Consider the following 25538-nt stretch of genomic DNA (forward strand, 5'->3'; position numbering starts at 1 on the left):
TCTTCTTAGCAACCAGCGTAAGAAACAACTTTTCAAGATCTGCATTGTAGTGTAGCTCTAAAAAATTCTTGATGCTGTTATTGAAAACAATTCAGACGGATATGATTCTGAACAACTGTGATAGTCTGTGTCGATAGGGCAAGTTCCACAAATTTTCGCTTTTCGAAAAAGTGAATCTGTTCATTCCAAAAGACCATGTTATTAAACAGAGATTTCACAGTACTACCAAGCATTCAAAATCCTACATCTTCCGCTTGCTTGCACTTTATATCGTAATTACTAGGAGGGGAATGATGAGCATAATATCCACTTCAGAAATGAGAAAAATTTTACCTTTTAAGATAACAATTATTATTTCATAAAAATGTTCTTCTCACTGCTCAACTATTACAGTATATATTCAGCTTTTTACAAGAGCGTATATTGACAAAAATTAATATTTTCTGATATCTCGCAGAAATGGCGGCTGTCATTTCCATTTTTAACTATAGAAGTACCTCCTCTGAAAATATGTCATTCCGTAGTCAAGTCTACTATCAGAAAAAAAATCATTGGTAAAGTTACAGATTACTCAGGTTTGTTAAAATTCACGGAACACAAACAAACCAATTAAGTTATTTACAATGCTGCACTCTCGCAGGCGAAAACGATAATGCAGGCTATTTACAAGTGAGAGTTTCTCTGTTGCTTTTGCCTCACAATGTTCCACTAAACATTTAAAATACAGTCGTGCTCCACCGAATAGACCCGTGTATAGTATTTTAGTGGTAAATAAACAGAACATTATTATTGGAAAATATCCCTCGAGCCCTCACAGCATTCATTATTTACGTGTATGTCACAGTCTGCATTACCCGTTATGAAGTGATACTATATCCACATGTGCTATTCTTCTTTATTAGATGTACCTGAAGATGCCACTTCAACATTGTGAAACTGGTAGTACTGTTACCGACCATACGATAACTGTTTACAGTTTATGTTTCAAGAATGCATATTATTATTGTTAGTTTATTATATTATTATTTAATTTTTAAATGGTTGAAAATTTTCTGTTTGAGATACAGCTAAAAAACATATATACTTAAAAACCTCACTGAAAACTTTTTTCCCTTGATTACTAAAATTCCTAGCTTGGCAACAGGCCTTTGCAGAGTTGAATATTGCTTGGTGTTTGTTATGTATAAGCTTCAGAAAATGTCGCATTCTCTCTCCTTTTTTCCCCCAAATTTGACTCTGTCCTACATAATCAGTATATAAATCTTAAGTTTACATATTTTTTGGAAATGGACATTTCTTATTGTCACCTAGTGTTCACAACGCGATCATACATAATACTGTACAAGTTTTATGACAACAAAAACAATCAAAACTTCCTGGCAGATTAAAACTGTATGCCGGACTGAGACTCGAACTTGGGACCTTTGCAAGTGCTCTACCAACTGAGCTACCCAAGCACGACTCACGCCCCGTTCTAAAAACAATCAATTTTTGACAAAATAAAATAACTGGATGGATAAAAAGACTACTCACGAAGCAGCAGCAGAACACACACATAAAAGATCATAATTAGGCAATCTTTCTGAGCCAGTGGCTCCATCTTCAGGCAGATAGGTTGATGAGGAAGGAAGAGGTGTGAAGGGAAATGACTGGAGAGGCCTAGGAAAAGGGGCAGATTTTGGGAAAGTTACCCAGAACCATGGGTCAGGGGAGACTTACCGAACAGGATGGGAAGGGAAGACTCATTGTTGGGGACTGCACTGGATGAGATTTGGAAACCTGAGAGCTAAAAAGGGTCTAATGCTTTTGACGACAGAAGAATGTGTGAAGTGTATGTATGCTACCTTTCCACCTCCTTTATACAAGTTGACTTACTTGAGAGAGCGCAGGCAATCTTCTTCGCTGGTTAGGCAGCTGCTGGAATCTCTATAAACTCCACCTCCGAAGGATAATGCTAGTTAAAGGAACCTCTAAGACTCCCTCTTTACTCATGAAATAAGGAGGTACTACAAGAATACTTTTAGTTCACTATTGGTATATTTCAACTTCCACAAAGAACAAAATTCACACTTCTCACATAAACATTCAACTTCTTGTAAGTCACCCATGTCGTCTCACATTAGAAACAATTAAGTTACATTTACAACAGAGTTGGTTTAATAACCACGACTCTATTACACTGAAATAATAAACTTGTCTTGTCTCTAGCAAGTCTGAATTAAGAGTTTTTTTAGGAGTTCCTTTTTTCACTAACAATAGCCACTGACACTGTTATCACAGAGTTACGTAAATACTCCATGGTCCTCTCGTACACACTCACTAAACAACCATGGACTTCCCGACAGTTACTCTTCGTTGCAGTTCAACCACCACATCCACATTCTTCTCGCGACTGAATTTCAAACCTGCATACACAAACATGTGACGTGTGGAAGGGAGGATTTTATCATCCTACACACTGACATCTAAAATATCGTGTGTTCAAGATGGTAGAAGGCCAAATGGTTCTAGAATTTACACTGAAATTCTCGAATCACTACATATCCCAGATATGTAATCATTATGTAAATAATTTTACACATAATAACAATTTCATATTTTAACAGTATGCATTTCTTTTCTTTCGATAACCGCGAATAATCTTTTGCTTACTACTTCACTATTCTCTCTCATCCTACTTTAATATTAAGCCATGAGCACTCACTCGAGGTTTTAGTCAGTTCTTCACTAGTATTTAGAAATTGTGAGGACTCTTTTATTTCCAGTCATAAATTCCAGGTGTTCCTGAAACATAAGTAATCTATCTTAGGTTCTCATCTTTTGTTCTACCTTTCCTTGGTATGTACTATTCTTACTATTTTTTGTAGCTTGGAGGAACTCTGGGCAAAATGAAAGTGTTCTTTTGACATTCATTTATTTATATGAAACATAATCATGCTAGTTGTGCATAGAATTCATACTTTCCAGAATAATTCCTATACAATTTTGTTACTTTTGTCGTGATACTGTCCCCTTCTCCTAGGATCAGTACCTATACCTTGCCTGTGGGTCGACCTTATGAGAGCACTTCCTTTTTCCATTTTGGTTGGTACGCTCCTTTATAAAACATTCCTATTTTTTGGCCACAGGTCATCCTATCTCCATGTAGGTACGCTTGCCCTATATACTCGCAAATGCCACATATGCCCCCCCCTTATCCTTTCTGAATAGGCATCATAGTTCATTACCCTAGTATACATTCCTATGTATACTATACTTAAGTATTCTCTGGTAAAAATAAAAATCTATTTTACACTTTGCATTCACTTTTTACTGCATCATTTACCCCCTAGAGCCCTCCTCTACCTCTCAAATTCTGTACTTGCCATAGATAATATGTCTACATACACTATTTAAGTCCCACTATCCTACAATCCATCCATTCCTCAGAGTATTAATTACAATGACTTTTCTTAAATGACTATTACAATTAATTCTAGCTTACATTCTCTTTCATATGTATGCTCAATGTAGAACCATCGTAGTTCTTATATACATATGCAATGTGGAATCGTCATATGTATATAAGAACTACGATGGTTCTACATTGAGCAAACATAAGAAAGAGAATGTAAGCTAGAATGGAATTAATTGTAATAGTCATTTAAGAAAAGTCATTGTAATTAATACTCTGAGGAATGGATGGATTGTAGGATAATGGGACTTAAATAGTGTATGTAGACATATTATCTATGGCGAGTACAGAATTTGAGAGGTAGAGGAGGGCTCTAGGGAGTAAATGATGCAGTAAAAAGTGAATGCAAAGTGTAAAATAGATTTTTATTTTTACCAGAGAATACTTAAGTATAGTATACATAGGAATGTATACTAGGGTAATGAACTATGAAGCCTGTGTGTGCACATATTTTTTCCCCTACAGTACCTGACGATTCTGACATTGTGACAGGCTTTTCAATTTTTGTGTCTAAATGTATTTATGTGTGTATGCAGATGTGTGCTCATGTAGTTTGATTCTTCGGTCTTCTTATCCAAAGAAAAGATGTAAGTTATTAGAAACCACGGAAACAAGGAAGGACTTCAGTGATAGAAGTTAGTGAATATGGAAAGAGGGAAAAACTAGATAGGTCCTCAGATAAGAAGTAAGAAAGGAAAAAAATAGATGTGGTTGCTAAGATCGAAGAAGAGAAAGAAGATAGCCCCAAAGACAGGAAACCCTTCCCATCCTGCTTTCTCAGGATCCCTACCCCTCAGGTACTTGAGTGAGGCATCAGAGGAGGTACGGTGTTAATTGTCTCCTATATATAAAATACTCTATACAAAATTGAAAATTTATACACTCTGGTATCACAGTTGTTTCATTAGTCACCTCATATTATATTATCCATAAATATAATAATCTATTCAATTTTATATTGTCTGGATATCACTTCTTTTCGGAGATTCTCTTAAATCTGTCTCTATTAAATGGTCATATCCGGTTTTCTAAGTAATAAAGTTACAGGATAGTTATAGATGTTAAGCATAGATGACAGAATACTTTAAGATTTTAAGGGAATTTGGTGCAGGAAAACTATTTTGGAAGAAGCACCTAAAACAACTCGGGATCCGACGGTTGCCACTCCGCCCGTTAAGTCATAATGTTAAAGTCCCTGGGGGACATATGACTCTGCCCGGGTCCCATGGATCTGATATTAACTTTCCTTGTGCTCTTGCAGACCAATATTTCTCTTTAAACTTCTTTTGGAAATCACCCCAAGAGGAAAAGTTCTCAATATTTACGGTTCCCCATTCTGAGGCTTCCCCTAAAAGGTAACCCACAGCAAATTCCATCTTTTTAGAATCTTCTCAATTTTTTGGCAAGAGTTGATTAATCTTATCAAGAAATGTGTCAGGTGCACGTCTCCGTCGGGCTTGAATTTAGGGAATTCTCTCGATAACCCCAAATTCGCTCCCCATTCCAAATCTGTAACTACTTTACTAGTTAACACAACATTGGGTGAAGTTACCTGTTTTTCCACTTTGTCCTGGATAAATTTGACTTCTCTCAACAGGTCATCTATACCCTTCCTGGTACCTAAAAGTTCGGAAGAAACAATAGGCAACGCGTTCCCTGATGATGTTATTCTCTCAGTGACTTTTCGATCTCTAATCCCTTCAAATTGTTTCTCCTAACTACTTATATTTACAATATCAGAATTAGCTGTCTTCTCTTGGAAACTTTTCTATACATTATCCAATCGTGTACTACACCTGTAATTTGTGATTGACTGACAGGCATTAATTCATTATGCTTATCGACGTTGTCTTTTAAAGTATTCATTCCCTGCTTTACTGCATTAAACTTTATTACATACATTTTCAAATGATCCCAACTTTTATTGATTTCGGATTCTACTGTATTTCATCTTTCCTCAATGTCAAATTCTAACGTTTTTGATAATTCATGGAAATTATCATTCTGTTTATTACTAAGGTCAGTGAACATTTGATTTACATGACTGGTCAAGGAACTTGTCAATTAATTCTTCAGATCTATCGTAAAATTCTCTACTTTACAATTTAAGGCATTGAATTCAGTGTTCAAAGCCCCCATGCCTTTGCATAGGTTACTAAATTCTTTACTTTGTGAATCGATTTTGGTATTTAACAAACTTAGGTATTTGTCTCTTGCCTATTCAGAGTTTCACTCTGGGCATCTAATCGAGAGTTTACTCAGCCTATTTCTTCACTTAGAGTTGCTTGTAATTGTATGCTCTGAGCTTTAAGTAGATTTACTAACTCAGACCAGTCACACTTCTTTGATAACTTTCATAGCCATTGCTGGTTCTGAAGTTTCCCCAACTTGCTGTATGTTATCCATACTTTTACAAGCTTTAGACCTTGTGAGCATTTAAAAATTAACTTGAAGTATAATAACTGCGCTAATAAAGTTCACTCAACAGTTTGTACCACTTTGTACTAAAATAATAAAGTACTGTTTTATGCTCACTCAGCATAGAATTTGCGATGCATCAGTGAGTGGATGTGGAGGCAGGTCAGCACCAGTGAACAGCAACTGGTGCCAGCAGCATCGGATGTTGGTTTCTGCGTCTGCGTCCCTGCGATGTGTGTGAGAGCTCTACACTCCCCACACTGGATCGTCTTAGTTGAATCGTTCTAGGCGTATCTCTTCTTGGTCTCAATACATCGATATTTTCTCTCTGGTTTTTAACGTTGTGACACTCTCACGTCTTCTCCTTTTTTTGCATTCACAAATTCTCTCAGTGTATATTTGGGCAGAATCCAATTTCTTAAAATGGTTCTTTTATCTTGTTATGTTCAGTTTCTATGGCAACACTTGATAGCTTTTTCCCTCGTTTTCATCTTGAAATTCCTTTTTTCTTCCGTCCTGTCAAGGCAGCCACGTTCTAACGCTTTTGATGACAGAAGAATGTGTGAAGTGTATGTATGCTACCTTCCCACCTCCTTTATATGAGTTGACATACTTGGGAGTGGGTAGCCGATCTTCGCAGGTCAGGCGGCTGCTGGAATCTCTATAAACTTCTTTTCCGAAGGATAATGCTAGTTAAAGGAACCTCTAAGACTCCCTCTTTACTCGTGAAATAAGGAGGTACTCAAAGAATACTTTTAGTTCACTATCGGTATATTTCAACTTCCACCAAGAACAAAATTCACACTTCTCACATAAACATTCAACTTCTTGGAAGTCACCCGTGTCATCTCACGTTAGAAACAATTAAGTTACATTTATGACAGAGTTGGTTTAATAACCACGACTCTATTACACTGAAATCATAAACATGTCTTGCCTCTAGCAAGTCTGGATTAAGAGTTTTTTTAAGAGTTCTTTTTTTCACTAACAATAGCCACTGACACCATTATCACAGAGTTACATAAATACTCCATGGTCCTCTCGTACGCACTCACTAAACACCCATGGACTGCCCAGTAGGTACTTGTCAGTGCAGTTTGACCGCCGCGTCTACATTCTTCTCGCGACTGAATTTGAAACCTGCACACACAAACACATGACGTGCATTAGGTAGGATTCTATCATCCCACACTCACATCTAAAATATCTTGTGTTTGAGACAGTAGAAGGCTAAGTGATTCTAGAATTTACACTGAAATTCTCGAGCCACTACAAGGGGGAAGAAAGGGTAATATGCAAGACAGCGATTATTACTTAAACATAATACACGAGTTAATAAGAGTGAAAAGCTATGTGAATTGTATGTACCAGAGGAGGGAGGGGGTTATTCTAGGTGTGGTGGGGAAAATCTCAGACAGCTTTTCATTGCTCTCCCAATTTCCGCAATATTCTCGTCAGATCCTATGCTGCTTCTGCACCCATCTTCCTACCATATGGCTCCTACCCCTGTGACCATCCCTGCTGCAAGACTTCACCTATACATCCTCCTACCAGCACCTATACCAGTCCTGTAACTGGCAAAACATACACTATCAAAGGGAGACCCACCTGTGAAACGCCACATCATATACCAACTGTTTTTCTGCCTTTTACATCAGCATGACTACCACCAAATTATCAGTTAGGATGAATGGCCATAGGCAGTGGGTGTACACCGGCATTACACAGTATCCTGTTGCAGAGCATGCTGTACAACATGACACTCATGACCTCAGTGCCTGTTTCACCACACACGCCATCTGGATTCTTCCCCCAAACAACAGTTTCTCAGAACTCCGTATGTGGGAACCAGCATTACAACGTGTCCTTGATTCTCACCATGCATCTGGCCTTAATTTATGTTAATTTCTTCTGCCTCAGCTTTTCTTCATAGTAACTACTCATTTCTTCATTCTGTTTTAGTTGTCTACATCTTTCATTTTCTTACCTGTCTATTTTTCACCTCCACCTCGCCCTCCTCTGTTACATACAATGCGCTTAGCTTTTCGCCCTTATTGACTCTTGCACAATGTTTAAGGTGTAATGTCTGTCTTGCATATTACCCTTTCTTCCACCTTTAAGCTCTCAGGTATTCAAATCTCATCTGGTACAGTCCCCAACAATCAGTCTTTCCTTCTCATCCAGCCCGGTAAGTCTCTTCTGTGACTTTCCTGAGATCCGCCCCTTTTCCTAGATCTCTCCAGTCCTTTTCCTTCACCCCTCTTTTTTCCCCTTCAAATTATAATCTTTTATGCGTGTGTTCTGTTGCTGCTTGGTGAGTAGATTCTTTTATCTATCCAATTACCCTATTTTGTACAACTTTTATCTTTGTATTCAGAAGTTTATAGCGGGTAGAAGTCAGTACATCATTCTCAGTGGGGAAGAATTTTCAAATGTGAAAGCAGTTTTTAATGCATACCAAAGGACTTACTATGAAATTTAATGGGCATGGCTTGGCTAAAATTAAAGTGTTAACTGTTTCCAATGTTATGTAGTGTAGTTGCTGTGAACTGGTGTTGGGTAGGATTAGTGGTGATGAGGAGTTGAGGATCTACCAGACTAAGTACAGATACCATAGCAGCTGTACAATGACTAGAACATAAAACTCAATGGCGCAGCACTCTACCGATCTCAGGGCAGCAGGTACGCTAGTTCTATCCTGTGTTTTCACTGTGGAGAACTCAGACTAATGGGTCAATTTCTCATATTACATCTGAAGGTGGCACATCAACATCAGATTTTCCATCTGTTACATCTTCTTTTTTCTGATCAAAGCATACAGCTCCTCATGCAAGCCAATTCCTGCAGCCATTACTGAATGAGGTGGCGCAGTGGTTAGCACACTGGACTCACATTCTGGAGGATGACAGTTCAAGCCCACATCTGGCCATCCTGATATAGGTTTTCTGTGATTTCCCTAAATCGTTTCAGGCAAATGCTGGGATGGTTCCCTAGAAAGGGCACAGACGACTTCCCTCCCCATCCTTCCTTAATCCAGTGGGACTGTTGACATCACTGTTTGGTCCCCTGCCTAAATCAACCAACCAACCTGCAACCATTTTTGTGTAACTGTGCCTGGTAACGAAATAGGGAAACAAGTTAAGAATATATCGGATAGCGTTACTGCATAAGAAGCACAAGAAATGTCATTCAGCTGTGTGACAAGGTGTGAAAACTGAGGGAAGTGTTAGTGGCTGCTAGAAATCCATGTGGCCTGTGGGGCTCATCATAGCACATCTTAACATTTTTTAAATCCCTATTTCACTACTGAGTAACAATCAACTTTTGAGGCTATGTAAGAATGACTCAAAACAAGATGGTCCAGCTGTGTGATTGCATTCAGTTACAGTCATGTTTTGACCTGTTAGAAGGTAGTGCATTAATCCATCAGTGGTATAGGTCACAAGTATGCAGTACAAACTTAGTACATTTTGGAATGTATATAGTGATGACAAACTATTCCACAATTTTGAGTTGTCATTAGTCATATAGATGAGACTGAAAATGTCTCTAGCTTTCAGATGAATCCTCCTCCAGAGAGTGCCCCCCCCCCCCCCCCCCACACACACACACATGGGAGGTAGGAATGTTTCACTGAAGAGCTCATTTCAGCCACAGGTAGGAGGACTCATGTGCAGCACGCAATGATGTGGAGGAGTCAGTTGAGAGAAGAAGACTGCAGGGATGAGATTGTGAGTGCAGGATGGGTGAAGTTTGAAAATTGAGGCCAGGAGTGTTAAGGGATAGAAAGATCTGTTGCAGAGAGAACACATTTTTATGAAATTCAGAGAAGCTGCTTTTTGGGAGGAAGGATCCAGATGGTTGCTTCACGGGCCTCCAACACTACTTCCTCTGAATTATATAGATGAGAATTGTCCTTACAATACATTCTTTGATCCTCTCCTGAGCCCAATCTCTCTTATCTCCAGCCTCACTACGAGCTCCACCCCTACCACGTTGACCCATTCTGAATCCACAGTCTCCTCTACATCTACATCTACTCGACAAGCCACTATGGAGTGTGTGGCTTAGTATAATTCGTACCACTACTAGTCATTTCCTTCCCTGTTACACTTGCAAATGGTGGGAGGGAAAATTGACTGTCTACATGCCTCTGTATGAGCCCCAATTTCTCTTGTCTTGTCTTCGTGACCCTTACGCAAAATGTGTATTGAAAACAATACAGTTACTCTGCAGTCAGCAGCAAATGCCAGTTCTGTAAATTTTCTCAATAGTGTTTCATGAAAAGAACATCTCTTTCTTCCAGGAGTTTCCATCTGAACTCTTGAAGCATCTCAGTAATACCCAAAGTGTTGATGAAACCTACTGTTAACAAATCTGGCAGTGCACCTTTTCATCTTCCCATAGTCCAAGCTGGTGGGGATTCCAAATATTCAAGCAAAACTCAAGAACTGGTCATACTAGTGTTCCATAAACAGTCTACTGTATAGAGGAGCTACATTTTGTTAAAAATTCTCCCAATAAACTGAAGTAAATTATTTTCCTTCGCTACTGCCATCCTTACACACTCGTGTCATAAATCGATGTGACTTTTTCAACCAACACACTATTAATAATGTATTCGAACATTACAGGACTGTTTTTCTTACCCCTTTGCATTAATTTACATTTTTCTACAGTTATGGCAAGCTGCCATTCATCACACCAAAGAGAAATTCTATCTTAAGTCATCTAGTACCCCTCAGCAGTCAGTCAGTGGCGAAACTTTCCTGTATACTACAGCACTATCAGTAAATGGTAGCAGATTGCTGATCATCATGCACATGGTATCATTAATGTATACAGAGAGTAAGCCTTCCCCGGAGCAGTCCATATGATACCTTCATCTCTGATGAACACTTGCAGTCTCACCCTCCCTCTGTTCTATGTCCCACTCCCAATCTACTGCTGTACCTTATTGTGTGCTCCACACAACTCACCCTGCCAGTGGCCAGAGTGAGCTCACTGGCACCACGTTTTTACTCTGTGCACCTGCTGCTTCTACCTCTTAGCCATCGGCCATCCTTCCCCAACAGTGTCTCCTGTTCCTCATTCCTATTCTCCCCTTGTCCACTCAATTGGGCTATGATTTTGGCACAGCAACTTTGCAGGTTGTGTGTGTGGGGGGGAGGGAAGGGGGTGGAAGGGGAAGTTCTCTGTAGCTGTTAAGGGGGATTCATCTGAAAGTAAGGAATGACACTGTGCCTCAAGTATTTGGTGCATTCTTACCTGTATTATTTAAATTATTTCTATTCCACCAAGGGCTTTCCATTACCATGTTGAACAATTCTTTAAGGCAAAAAGTAATTGCTTGAGCTCACCAGTGTAAGAAATTAAAACCCTGTTACAGATATTGAAGGAACCTTAGCCAGAATAGCAAGAGTTGGTATAAAAAATAAACAAAAGGTACTCCACAGAAATCAGTCATGTCTGTGCCCAACATGCTAACATTCTGATGAGGAGATAGAAGACCCTTTCCAAGGAGTTGTGGGGTACTGGTGACATAAAATCCAAATATAAAAAGAATTTGCCAGCGGCAACAACTTGTTTATCCCTAACAAATTATTCCACAAAAAAAAAAAAAAAAAAAAAAAAAAAAAAAAAAAAAAAAAAGGAAAACACCAATAGTAACTGAAAATTGCAAGAACCAAATGGAACTAAAAATGAAAATCTTTTACCAAACACTGAAGAAGACATGCAAGATGTGACACTACTAAATCAATTTCAGATTGCAAGTATCGTACACTAGCCAAATGCAGAGTAAAAATAGGCACAAAGGAAGAAAGAAATTCTTCTGGCATGAAGTTAGGAATGTGGCCAGCCACAAATTCCTCTCCTGTGCTGCCAACCTCATCATCTCAGAGCAGCACTCGCACCCAACTTCCTGAATTTTTTCTTTTAAATATTTCCTGGTTCCATGTCCTAACATCCTGTCCCATCTTATTGGTTAGTGTTCTCCATATGTTCCTTTCTTCACCCGTTCAGTGACATTAAGAGAATTGACTAAAGAGTAGATAGGTATTCTAAGTTAAATTAAGGCACAAATTCAGCACAAGTGAATGGGGCACTCATTTAACGAATGTATATATACAAATAGCAAAAGATAGTGTTCGTATGAAGAAAGCAAAATAAAGAAAATTAGAGAAGACAAAAGTTTCAAGCATAACAATAAAGTGTATCTTTGAACAATATGATGAAATACAGTAAATATATTACGAGAGGAACATTTGAAAGCAATAGGAATATGAAAAATACAGACCAGATATTTTTGTTGAGTGAGCACCATGTTTCATGAATTAAGAATTCAGGTGGCCCAGTAACTAACAAGAGCCAGAAAATTGTCCAAGTAATTGAAGACTCGTGTAATTATTTATATAGTCCTCAGGCTGAACCATATACACAGATTGGTAAAACCATATTTACACAAATCTAATGTACCAATTGACAGGAATGGGGGAAAGAAATACAGTAGAAGAAGAATGGGTAGCTCTGAGGGATGAAGTAGTGAAGGCAGCAGAGGATCAAGTAGGTAAAAAGACGAGGGCTAATAGAAATCCTTGGGTAACAGAAGAAATATTGAATTTAATTGATGAAAGGAGAAAATATAAAAATGCAATAAATGAAGCAGGCAAAAAGGAATACAAACGTCTCAAAAATGAGAATGACAGGAAGGGCAAAATGGCTAAGCAGGGATGGCTAGAGGACAAATGTAAGGATGTAGAGGCTTATCTCACTAGGGGCAAGATAGATACTGCCTACAAGAAAATTAAAGAGACCTTTGGAGAAAAGAGAACCACTTGTATGAGTATCAAGAGCTCAGATGGCAACCCAGTTCTATGCAAAGAAGGGAAGGCAGAAAGGTGGAAGGAGTATATAGAGGGTTTATACAAGGGCGATGTACTTGAGGACAATATTATGGAAATGGAAGAGGATGTTGATGAAGATGAAATGGGAGATATGATACTGCGTGAAGAGTTTGACAGAGCACTGAAAGACCTGAGTCGAAACAAGGCCCCGGGAGTAGACAACATTCCATTAGAACTACTGATGGCCTTGGGAGAGCCAGTCATGACAAAACTCTACCATCTGGTGAGCAAGATGTATGAGACAGGCGAAATATAATAATTCCAATCCCAAAGAAAGCAGGTGTTGACAGATGTGAAAATTACCGAACTATCAGTTTAATAAGTCACAGCTGCAAAATACTAACACAAATTCTTTACAGACGAATGGAAAAACTGGTAGAAGCGGACCTCGGGGAAGATCAGTTTGGATTCCGTAGAAATGTTGGAACACGTGAGGCAGTACTGACCTTATGACTTATCTTAGAAGAAAGATTAAGAAAAGGCAAACCTACGTTTCTAGCATTTGTAGACTTAGAGAAAGCTTTTGACAACGTTAACTGGAATACTCTCTTTCAAATTCTGAAGGTGGCAGCGAATGGCTATTTACAATTTATACAGAAACCAGATGGCAGTTATAAGAGTCGAGGGGCATGAAAGGGAAGCAGTGGTTGGGAAAGGAGTGAGACAGGGTTGTAGCCTCTCCCCGATGTTATTCAATCTGTATATTGAGCAAGCAGTAAAGGAAACAAAAGAAAAATTTGGAGTAGGCATTAGAATTCATGGAGAAGAAGTAAAAACTTTGAGGTTCACCGATGACATTGTAATTCTGTCATAGACAGCAAAGGACTGGGAAGAGCAGTTGAACGGAATGGACAGTGTCTTGAAAGGAGGATATAAGATGAACGTCAACAAAAGCAAAACGAGGATAATGGAATGTAGTCAAATTAAATCGGGTGATGCTGAGGGGATTAGATTAGGAAATGAGACACTTAAAGTAGTAAAGGAGTTTTGCTATTTAGGGAGTAAAATAGCTGATGATGGTCGAAGTAGAGAGGATATAAAATGTAGACTGGCAATGGCAAGGAAATCGTTTCTGAAGAAGAGAAATTTGTTAACATCTAATATAGATTTAAGTGTCAGGAAGTCGTTTCTGAAAGTATTTGTATGGAGTGTAGCCATGTATGGAAGTGAAACATGGACGATAACCAGTTTGGACAAGAAGAGAATAGAAGCTTTCGAAATGTGGTGCTACAGAAGAATGCTGAAGATAAGGTGGGTAGATCACGTAACTAATGAGGAGGTATTGAATAGGATTGGGGAGAAGAGAAATTTGTGGCACAACTTGAGTAGAAGAAGGGATCGGTTGGTAGGACATGTTCTGAGGCATCAAGGGATCACAAATTTAGCATTGGAGGGCAGCGTGGAGGGTAAAAATCGTAGAGGGCGACCAAGAGATCAATACACTAAGCAGATTCAGAAGGATGTAGGTTGCAGTAGGTACTGGGAGATGAAGAAGCTTGTACAGGATAGAGTAGCATGGAGAGCTGCATCAAACCAGTCTCAGGACTGAAGACCACAACAACAACAATGTACCATCGAATGTAATGTGCACCCCAATTTTAAAATATAAATTAATTAAAAAAAGGAATTTTGGCACATTGCTGGTAGGGTATTTTGAACTTTATTTTACAATGCTAACTTTATTTCAAACAATAGTGAGTGTATACATGAACTATAAAAAACAATAATAATTTATTTTTAAGTTACTCATTACAGTAATAAGTGACATTTTAATTATTAAAAAGTAATGCCAAACTTGATACCTACATGACATACAAAGAAACATACTGTAAATTACAGGCGTTATTCATCATTATTCACTAATTTCATCATCACTGGAATCCTCGGAAGAGTGTGCATCAGAAATTGGTTCATTTCCTCCTTCCCCGCCATCCTCAGTGTCATGCCAGAGGACATCATCTTCACTGCCATCCAGAGTATTTGAAATATAGCATTTCTTGAGTGACATTACAATAGTTGGTGCTTCAGTGCATTTCCAGGCAGCTGAAACCCAGTGCGCAATAATTTAGGGTGCAGAAAATTTAATTAGTTCACAATTTGGTTCACAAAACCATTTTTCGTACTGTTCCTGAATGTAACCTTTGAAAGGTTTATTTATACTAATGTCCAAGGGTTGTAATACAGAAGTCATTCCTCCAGGAATAACAAGATCACTGGGTACACTGTGGACCTTCTTTTTTACCTTGTCAATGAGATGATCATGAAATGCATTAAGACAAATTATTGATGGTTGCTTGGAAAGTCCACCAGGACAGATTTCCCACATATTTCTAAGCCAGTCAAGCATTAAAGTTTCAGTCATCCATCCCTTCTCTTGATTTCGAACAATGACGTCACCAGGGAATAGCTTTTCATTTTTTGGTGTCTTGGGACTTGTTTCTCACTTGAAGATTAAAATAGGGCGAAGTTTTTTCTCATCTGCTGTGATTACCGGTGTTACTGTTAAGCACTGTTTTTCACACCCAGATGTTTTTATGATAAATTCTTTTGTACTCTTCTCGTCAATCGTGTAATTACATGGCATATCAAACCAATTTTGAGTCTCATAAGCATTACCTGTTTGGCCCATCAAAAAATTCTTCTTTCCGAACTGTGATAACGTATCGCTGAAATTCTTGAAGTTTCTTCTCAAAATCCTGTGGAAGCTATTGGCATATTATTGTACGGCGTCGCAGAGATACTCAAGAATATGTCACTCAAGGCATCCTATGTATGACCTCCTTTATGGATAAACCACACCTTCTCGAAATCCCCCCCCTCCCCCCCATAAATTGAAGTCAACCATTCACCTTATCTACCATAGGCCTCACATGCATCATTACTCTCAGAATTTAAATGATGTGACTGTGGGAAGTGCGATGCTACTAACGCTCTACTTGAACATTTTGGGCTTGCTTTTCCAACTCATCAACATTAACTTACATTTTTATATAATAGAGGGAAACATTCCACGTGGGAAAAATATATCTAAAATCAAAGATGATGTGACTTACCAGACGAAAGCACTGGCAGGTCGATAGACACACAAACAAACACAAACACATACACAAAATTCAAGCTTTCGCAACACACTGTTGCCTCATCAGGAAAGAGGGAAGGAGAGGGAAAGACGAAAGGAGAGGGTAAGGAGTCATTCCAATCCCGGGAGCGGAAAGACTTACCTTAGGGGGAAAAAAGGACAGGTATACACTCGCACACACACACACACATGTCCATCCACACATATACAGACACAAGCAGACATATTTAAAGACAAAGAGTTTGGGCAGAGATGTCAGTCGAGGCGGAAGTGAAGAGGCAAAGATGATGTTGAATGACAGGTGAGGTATGAGTGGCGGCAACTTGAAATTAGCGGAGATTGAGGCCTGGTGGGTAACAGGAAGAGAGGATATTGAAGAGCAAGTTCCCATCTCCGGAGTTTGGATAGGTTGGTGTTGGTGGGAAGTATCCAGATAACCCGGACGGTGTAACACTGTGCCAAGATGTGCTGGCCGTGCACCAAGGCATGTTTAGCCACAGGGTGATCCTCATTACCAACAAACACTGTCTGCCTGTGTCCATTCATGCGAATGGACAGTTTGTTGCTGGTCATTCCCACATAGAATGCATCACAGTGTAGGCAGGTCAGTTGGTAAATCACGTGGGTGCTTTCACATGTGGCTCTGCCTTTGATCGTGTACACCTTCCGGGTTACAGGACTGGAGTAGGTGGTGGTGGGAGGGTGCATGGGACAGGTTTTACACCGGGGGCGGTTACAAGGATAGGAGCCAGAGGGTAGGGAAGGTGGTTTGGGGATTTCATAGGGATGAACTAAGAGGTTACGAAGGTTAGGTGGACGGCGGAAAGAAACTCTTGGTGGAGTGGGGAGGATTTCATGAAGGATGGATCTCATTTCAGGGCAGGATTTGAGGAAGTCGTATCCCTGCTGGAGAGCCACATTCAGAGTCTGGTCCAGTCCCGGAAAGTATCCTGTCACAAGTGGGGCACTTTTGTGGTTCTTCTGTGGGGGATTCTGGGTTCGAGGGGATGAGGAAGTGGCTCTGGTTATTTGCTTCTGTACCAGGTCGGGAGGGTAGTTGCGAGATGCGAAAGCTGTTGTCAGGTTGTTGGTGTAATGGTTCAGGAATTCCGGACTGGAGCAGATACGTTTGCCACGAAGACCTAGGCTGTAGGGAAGGGACCGTTTGATGTGGAATGGGTGGCAGCTGTCATAATGGAGGTACTGTTGCTTGTTGGTGGGTTTGATGTGGACAGACGTGTGAAGCTGGCCATTGGACAGGTGGAGGTCAACGTCAAGGAAAGTGGCATGGGATTTGGAGTAGGACCAGGTGAATCTGATGGAACCAAAGGAGTTGAGGTTGGAGAGGAAATTCTGGAGTTCTTCTTCACTGTGAGTCCAGATCATGAAGATGTCATCAATAAATCTGTACCAAACTTTGGGTTGGCAGGCCTGGGTAACCAAGAATGCTTCCTCTAAGCGACCCATGAATAGGTTGGCGTACGAGGGGGCCATCCTGGTACCCATGGCTGTTCCCTTTAATTGTTGGTATGTCTGGCCTTCAAAAGTGAAGAAGTTGTGGGTCAGGATGAAGCTGGCTAAGGTGATGAGGAAAGAGGTTTTAGGTAGGGTGGCAGGTGATGGGCATGAAAGGAAATGCTCCATCGCAGCGAGGCCCTGGACGTGCGGAATATTTGTGTATAAGGAAGTGGCATCAATGGTTACAAGGATGGTTTCCGGGGGTAACAGATTGGGTAAGGATTCCAGGTGTTCGAGAAAGTGGTTGGTGTCTTTGATGAAGGACGGGAGACTGCATGTAATGGGTTGAAGGTGTTGATCTACGTAGGCAGAGATACGTTCTGTGGGGGCTTGGTAACCAGCTACAATGGGGTGGACCGGATGATTGGGTTTGTGGATTTTAGGAAGAAGGTAGAAGGTAGGGGTGCGGGGTGTCGGTTGGGTCAGGAGGTTGATGGAGTCAAGTGAAAGGTTTTGCAGGGGGCCTAAGGTTCTGAGGATTCCTTGAAGCTCCGCCTGGACATCGGGAATGGGGTTATCTTGGCAAACTTTGTATGTGGTGTTGTCTGAAAGCTGACGCAGTCCCTCAGCCACATACTCCCGACGATCAAGTACCACGGTCGTGGAACCCTTGTCCGCCGGAAGAATGACGATGGATTGGTCAGCCTTCAGATCACTGATAGCCTGGGCTTCAGCAATGGTGATGTTGGGAGTAGGATTAAGGTTTTTTAAGAAGGATTGAGATGCAAGGCTGGAAGTCAGAAATTCCTGGAAGGTTTGGAGAGGGTGATTTTGAGGAAGAGGAGGTGGGTCCCGTTGCGACGGAGGACGGAACTGTTCCAGGCAGGGTTCGATTTGGATGGTGTCTTGGGGAGTTGGATCATTAGGAGTAGGATTAGGATCATTTTTCTTCGTGGCAATGTGATATTTCCAGCAGAGAGTACGAGTGTAGGACAGTAAATCTTTGACGAGGGCTGTTTGGTTGAATCTGGGAGTGGGGCTGAAGGTGAGGCCTTCGGATAGGATCCTCTCTTCCCGTTACCCACCAGGCCTCAATCTCCGCTAATTTCAAGTTGCCGCCACTCATACCTCACCTGTCATTCAACATCATCTTTGCCTCTTCACTTCCGCCTCGACTGACATCTCTGCCCAAACTCTTTGTCTTTAAATATGTCTGCTTGTGTCTGTATATGTGTGGATGGATATGTGTGTGTGTGCGAGTGTATACCTGTCCTTTTTTCCCCCTAAGGTAAGTCTTTCCGTTCCCGGGATTGGAATGACTCCTTACCCTCTCATTTCGTCTTTCCCTCTCCTTCCCTCTTTCCTGATGAGGCAACAGTGTGTTGCGAAAGCTTGAATTTTGTGTGTGTGTTTGTGTGTCTATCGACCTGCCAGTGCTTTCGTCCGGTAAGTCACATCATCTTTGATTTTAGATATATTAACTTACATTTTCCTATATTTGGAGTTAGCTGCCAATTATCTCACCAGCTGAAAATTTTGTCTAAGTCACCTTGTATCCTCCTACAGTCATTCAATGACAACACCTTCCCATATACTACAGCATCGTCAGCAAACAGCCACAAGGTGCCGTGTACTCTATTTGCCATACAGTTTATGTATATAGAAAATAACAGTGGCGCTATCACACTTTCGTGTGGCACACCTAACAATACTCTTGTCTCTGATGAACACTCACCATTGAGGACAACACACTGGATTCTGTTAATTAAGAAAACTTCGAGCCACTCACATATCTGGGGACGTATTCTGTATGCTTGCACCTTCGTCAACAGTTTCAGTGGGACACTGTGTCAAATGCTCAACAGAAATCTAGGAGTATGGAATCTGCTTGTTGCTCCTCATCCATAGTTCACAGTGTATCATGTGAGAAAAGGTCAGGCTGAGTATGGCATGAGTCACGCTTTGTAAAACTGATAGTAAGGATATTGGTCAGTATCTTGCTAAGTACAGTAGTCACGTGCACTTTTTTCCAGTCACTAGGGACTTTGTGCTGTGCATGTAATTTTAAAGTGTGTAACATAAATATTATACAGAAATGCACTCTATTATTGTTGTCATTGTGGTGGCGGTCTTTAGTCCGAGTTGTTGTGTGCATCAAAAGACATAGCTTTCCATGTTAGAAAGTACTGTGTGAGCCTCTTCATCTCATCATAACTGCAGCATCCAACATCCATTTGAACCTGCTTTCTGTAGTCAAGCGTTGGTCTCCCTCCAACATTTGCATCCCCCTCACTGCCCTACATTACCAAATTTACCATTTCCTGATGCCTCAAAATGTGTCCTATCAACATGACTGCCGTTTGTATGTCAGCCCTTGCTCTGTGTTCATCCACAGCTTCCATTTGAAATAATTATGATCGTGGAAGACAGATTGACATTGCTTTGTATGAGGTGGCACATAGTGTTAACAGGATGCTTCATGCAGGCCTGTCGTTTTGTCATACCCATATCAGCATATCAAAAGTCAAGAAGAAGAAGAAGAAGAAGAAGAAGAAGAAAAATGGTGCTAGATCTCCATTACTTGGTCAATAATGCCCGCCCATAGGTTTGGATCAAGAAAATCAACTTGTGAGCAATTGAGCCTATTTTATGTTATCTGTCAGATCCTGCTTAATAGACTTCTGTAAGATCTTGCTCTAAAATAATGTCAGAGTTACCTGGTCTGTCCCATTGGAGATCCACTTTTTCATGTTCCTATTATTTAACAGCTTGTAATAGTACAATAAGTAACACCTGTGCATCACTTACAGTTCAGAAGTGTAATTTACAACAAATGCCACAATTTTGCACCATTTGCAGTTCGCCTGAACGGTCGCCAGCTCCATCCAAGCGTCGACAGAATCAGCACCCATCAACTTCAGCCTCATCCGATCAACAGGCTCCGTCTGAAGGTGGTGGCAGATCGGGTTCTGAAGGAGGCAGGGGGACCAACAGAGAGCGACAGAAGAATGGCAGTGATGAGGGGAGCGGTCGTAAGAGGGTCAGAGGCGGTGGCTCTCCCAAAGCAGTGGCAGCAGCAGTAGTGGCTGCTGCTGGGGATGGGGCAGCGTCTGCAAAGCCCAGAGGTAGGCACTCGTCTGTCTGAATACTTACGCTCTCAAAAATAAAACAGGAACGACAATGAAGGGCTTACAGAACGAAAATTATGGCTCTTAAGTCTCTTACAGTTGGGTTTTCATACTTTAGCAGCTAAAGACAAAAAGAGTATGTGCATAAAAGAAAGTTATTGAGAAATATTACGAGAAGAGCGATGTAAAAGTTAAGTATTGAAGATGGCATTATGAAAAGGATAGATTGCTACTCACCTTATGAAGGAGATGTTGAGTTGTGGACAGGCACAACAAAAAGTAATACAAAAGCCTTGCGTCATACTGGGTGGTGCAACAAGTTTGCATTTACCAGGGCGGACTTTGAATGCTTCCTGACACGATTCAAGTGTTATTTTTGTGTAATAGGGACAAAAGATTTTCATCATTTAGTAACTGGTTTGGGACAAAACATCTGAAAAATGAGGCTAGGCCAAGAAAAGACTTTAACTGTTTCTTGGTCATGGGCACAGAAAATTGTTCAATTGCACCAAGCTATCCTGGCTCAGGAACAGTTCTGTCGGGTGAGATGATATGCCCATGAAATTTCAACTCCGAACTTCCAAATTTAGACTTGGTGAGGTTTACTGTTACTCCTGCGTTGGCAAACTTTGTGAAAATTCTACACAGTAGATTAACATGTTCTCCCACGTAGCTGTGGCAATTAACAAATCATCCACATACACTGTGACTTTATCTAACAGCGCTGGTTTTAAAACCTTGTCCAGAGTGGAAATAAATACTCCAGCGTTGACATTCAAACCGAATGGAAGCATTCGAAATTGATAACTCCGTCCAGCAAATACAAAGGAAGTATCTTCCTTGACCTTTCACTGAGTAAAATTTGCCAGTAGGACAATAGGAGGTCAATACTTGACAAATATTTAGCTCCATGAAAACGTTGAAGCAATTCTTTCAATTTTTCAGGCTTGGTTTGTACACGTATTATAATTTTGTTGATGTTGCGAGCGTCTAGCACTAATCTTATCTCCCCCCCCCCCCCCCCCCATTTTAGAAATTGCTAGAATGTGACTGCTGTATGGTGAATATGAGGGTTCTATGATTCACCACTCTTAACATTTGACGAATTTCCGCCTTTACAGCCTCCTTTTTAGCCCATGGTACAGTGTAAGATGTTCTGCAAAATGTCTCATGTGGGGCAACTTCCATGTCATACTCAAAGTTTTTATTATGCTGGGTTTATCTGCAAAAAAAATTAGCGTACTCCTGAATGAGATTCGCCCACTCTTCCATCTGTATGTTTTCCAGATAGCATGTTTCTGATACTTTAGCTTTCATAGTGGCAAGATTACTGAGTATGGCTACTTCTGAATCATTTGAGTGCATGAATTCTGTCTTCTCAAATTGTTCCGCAATATGCGTGGACCTACTAATTTTACAACAATTCTACGACAGTATCTGTTGTGCATGCTCGGTGTTTTAATGAGCTGCAGTGCAATTCTTTTACCATCATTTGTAACTACATATTTTCCTGCCTGTAGGTCGATTACTGTGTCCCTACTGTGCAGAAAATCCCAGCCAAGAATGCAGGAAACTGACAAATTTTTTATGAGTGAGAAGTGGCATTGTATGTGCTAGTCTTCTACTATCAAATCGGCCTGCACCTGTTGCTTCACACACTGTGTAGATGCGCCTACTGCACCAGAAATGTGGCAGTTTTGCACAGGCAAAACAGGAAGACTCCTTATGCAATTTACTTCATTGTATAATGTGTAATTCATGACACTGGTTATTACCCCTGTGTCTATTGTAGCTTTCACACGGATACTGTTTATAAAAACTTTCGTTGCAACTTGCAAAACATAATCTTCCGTATGTTTGCATGTGTTCGGCTCTTGTAAAAGTTCTTCCCTGATATCCACACCATTGTTGTACCTCAGTGTGTTCAGGTCAGATTTGAAGTTGCCACCACTTTGGAATATGAACGCACTAGGAAGGCTGTTTAGTGTTGTGACTTGGCAAGACAGCCAAGCCACTAGGAGGTAGCCGAAAGGCACGCGTTTAAGCTCACGCAGGCTGGCGTGAGGTCTGGAACAGTTAAAGGAATAGAGACTAGCAAAAAAGGTACGTAACTTCTGGAATACTTAACTTTAATCCATAATTGGTAAACATCGGTCTGACGGTACATGCATCACAAGATAAATTGCAAATGATAATGGTGCCTTGCTAGGTCGTAGCAAATGACGTAGCTGAAGGCTATGCTAACTATCGTCTCGGCAAATGAGAACGTAATTTGTCAGTGAACCATCGCTAGCAAAGTCGGCTGTACAACTGGGGCGAGTGCTAGGACGTCTCTCTAGACCTTCCGTGTGGCGGCGCTCGGTCTGCAATCACTGATAGTGGCGACACGCGGGTCCGACGTATACTAACGGACCGCGGCCGATTTAAAGGCTACCACCTAGCAAGTGTGGTGTCGGGCGGTGACACCACATTTACAACGGTCGGTTCTAGTTTAACTGTTGTGGATTGTCATCTTGCTCTATGACTTCGCATACACGATTCGTTATAGGGCAGCTGTTGTCACTGTTATTGCAACTGTGCGGGTTTGAAATAACAGGCATGGCTTGTATCATCTTTTGCGTTGGATTCCCAAACCATAAAATTGGCCACCGGTTAGGCCAACCATTTCCATGATTAGGATTTCACTGACTACTTTTGTTCCTGTCATTTGCACCTTGCTGGATCAGTACATTACTGCTATTATTCCAGGAATTTCCCAATTGGTTTTTCCCTGGTGTTTTCCTATCATGGTTGGAATCATTGTAACCATTTCCATTACCATCCTTCCAGTTTCTATTGGAACCATTTTCTGGATTACCGTTCTTATGGTTCCACTTATTATTTCCGTAATTCGTGTTTGGTTTATTTGCTGAGTGGTTATTTTGACTATATGCAGCTGCATTCACTTTTGCGTACTGGTTCTTTCCACTCTGGTGTTGTTTGTTACCATCACTGATGTTAGTGTTATCACTGTTGTGATAGCTGTTGCAGTTGTTCGAATAAGCGTGATACGACTTAGTGTCTTCTTGGATGAGATCGAGTGAGTTGATCACAAACAGAAACTGTTCCATGTCCTCATCCGGTACATTAATCAACTTATCTCTTAGGTGGATAGGAAGTTCTGCCTTGTATGCGGAGCACTTCTTTGTGAGAGATTGGCTACAACCAATACCTCATTTTCGCAATATATCTCTCGAAGTATTTCCGCTAGCTTCCCTTACGTGGGTTGTACAATTCGGGCGAATACACTTTTTTGGGCAGTCGCTCCTGAATACTCGTGGACTAGTATTTAGAAAGAAATGCTCTATCAAAATCTGCTAATTTGTCACATACTTCTGATGCTTCACTCACCCATAAAGCTGCATCACCTGTGATGTGCGACATAAAGAACTGTATCTTCTGATACTCTGTCCAACATCTTGGTAAGATGTTCGTGAAAGCTTGTACGGGTACAATGGGGTGGACTGACTTCTTGTCTTCAGAAAAAGTTTGGAAATGACGATGTTTCAACAAACTTTGTTCTGTCTTGGTGGTGCTAGCACATGGATCATTTTCGTGTTTAGCTTGGACGGGCGCTATATTGGGTGATTGAAATATTTGTTCATTGCCGTAAGTGGGTTTAATGTCAATGATAGGATTTTCACAATGTGATGGAAAATTATCTTCCGATCTGGTATCACTTGACATAACCCTTTCCAGGTTCCTTATGTGGGTGTTTACCTCTTGCTTCCACATAGGATTTTCTTCATCAGTGTCCTTTTTATCTGAATGTACATTACGTAATTCGTCGTAATTTGCTTCTGTGCCGGAACACATTTCTGTGCGTACGCGCTGCACAGCATTGTTGACTGCTACATTTTTTTTTAAAATCAGTTTCATATTCCTTGTCTGCTATCCAATTTGATATGCCTTTATTGAATTATTTTTGGTGACTTTCTAATTGTTTGCCCAGGATTTTCTGGTTGTTGAGCTTAATGTTGGAGACTGCAGAAGTTAAAGTTTCCACATTCGTCTTTACTTCATCGTGAGAGGTTTTCAACTAGCTCACATCAGTTTCAAGTTTCGTGAATTGATTTAAAATTGGAGCGTAAGCTGCCTTCATTGTAATTAGCTCGGATTTAATTGTGCCTAGTTCAGCTTTAGTTTTGTGATCATGTTTTTCCTGCTTGCGATCACGCATTTCAAGTTTTTGTAAGAAAGTGGTAAGCGGGTCGAGCGAAATGCTTGCATCCATTACTGCTGATATTGCATCTTTTTCTGTCTCTCGTTCACTCTGATTGGTGCCTATATTAGTGTCGGCATTTGGCTGCGTGTTTTCTAAATTCACTGCCATGTTCGGATCAAGTAGTGGGTTTTCTAATGGCTCAAAGTTCAGATCCATTAAAGAATCATTATTATTTTGTGCCTCACTATCAATATTAGCTGGTGAAGCCATTATTCGAGTGGGAAAATTACTTTCTTTCCTACTTTTACCATTACCAAAAATTATTCAAAGTCAGAAAAATCTTCACACGGATATTTGCTCTTAAAATTAACACAAAATAATCACAGCAATAATAATTCACAAGAATGAATAAATTAATTTTCCTTGGTGCGACGTTCATTTATCAGTGCTTGACCAAGTCAGCCATTTCGTGTTCCCTTTTGCACATGAAACAACAATCTTGCATCGCTTTTGAAAATTTTGATTTTGCGTAGCACTCCCTTCCAAAATTCACTGGTTAATACTACTTCTAACTACGATTTGACTTCTACTGAGCATCAAAGGAATTTTTTTCTGAAGAAGAAACGACGAACTTGAAAGAGCAAAAATAAAAATTCATTTGTGTGATTTTACCAGTCCTAAGACTGGTTTGATGCAGCTCTCCATGCTACTCTATCCTGTGCAAGCTGCTTCATCTCCCAGCACGTACTGCAGCCTACATCCTTCTGAATCTGCGTAGTGTCTTCATCTCTTGGTCTCACTCTATGATTTTTACCCTCCATGCTGCCCTCCAATACTAAATTTGTGATCCCTTGATGCCTCAGAACATGTCCTACCAACTGGTCTCTTCTTC

General features: G+C 40.5%; 1 protein-coding gene across 1 annotated transcript in view; it reads left to right on the plus strand.

Moving 5' to 3' along the window:
* The window catches only part of LOC126215390 (serine-rich adhesin for platelets-like), a 267306-nt gene that overhangs the window by 59273 nt on the left and 182495 nt on the right, over positions 1-25538 (plus strand). Inside the window, exon 7 of the mRNA XM_049942097.1 lies at positions 20174-20439. Within this exon, the coding sequence (XP_049798054.1) occupies positions 20174-20439 (266 nt within the window). The remainder of the gene's footprint in view (positions 1-20173; positions 20440-25538) is intronic.

This window comes from Schistocerca nitens, chromosome 12, assembly GCF_023898315.1.
Source record: "Schistocerca nitens isolate TAMUIC-IGC-003100 chromosome 12, iqSchNite1.1, whole genome shotgun sequence".
In the NCBI taxonomy this organism is placed as follows: domain Eukaryota; kingdom Metazoa; phylum Arthropoda; class Insecta; order Orthoptera; family Acrididae; genus Schistocerca; species Schistocerca nitens.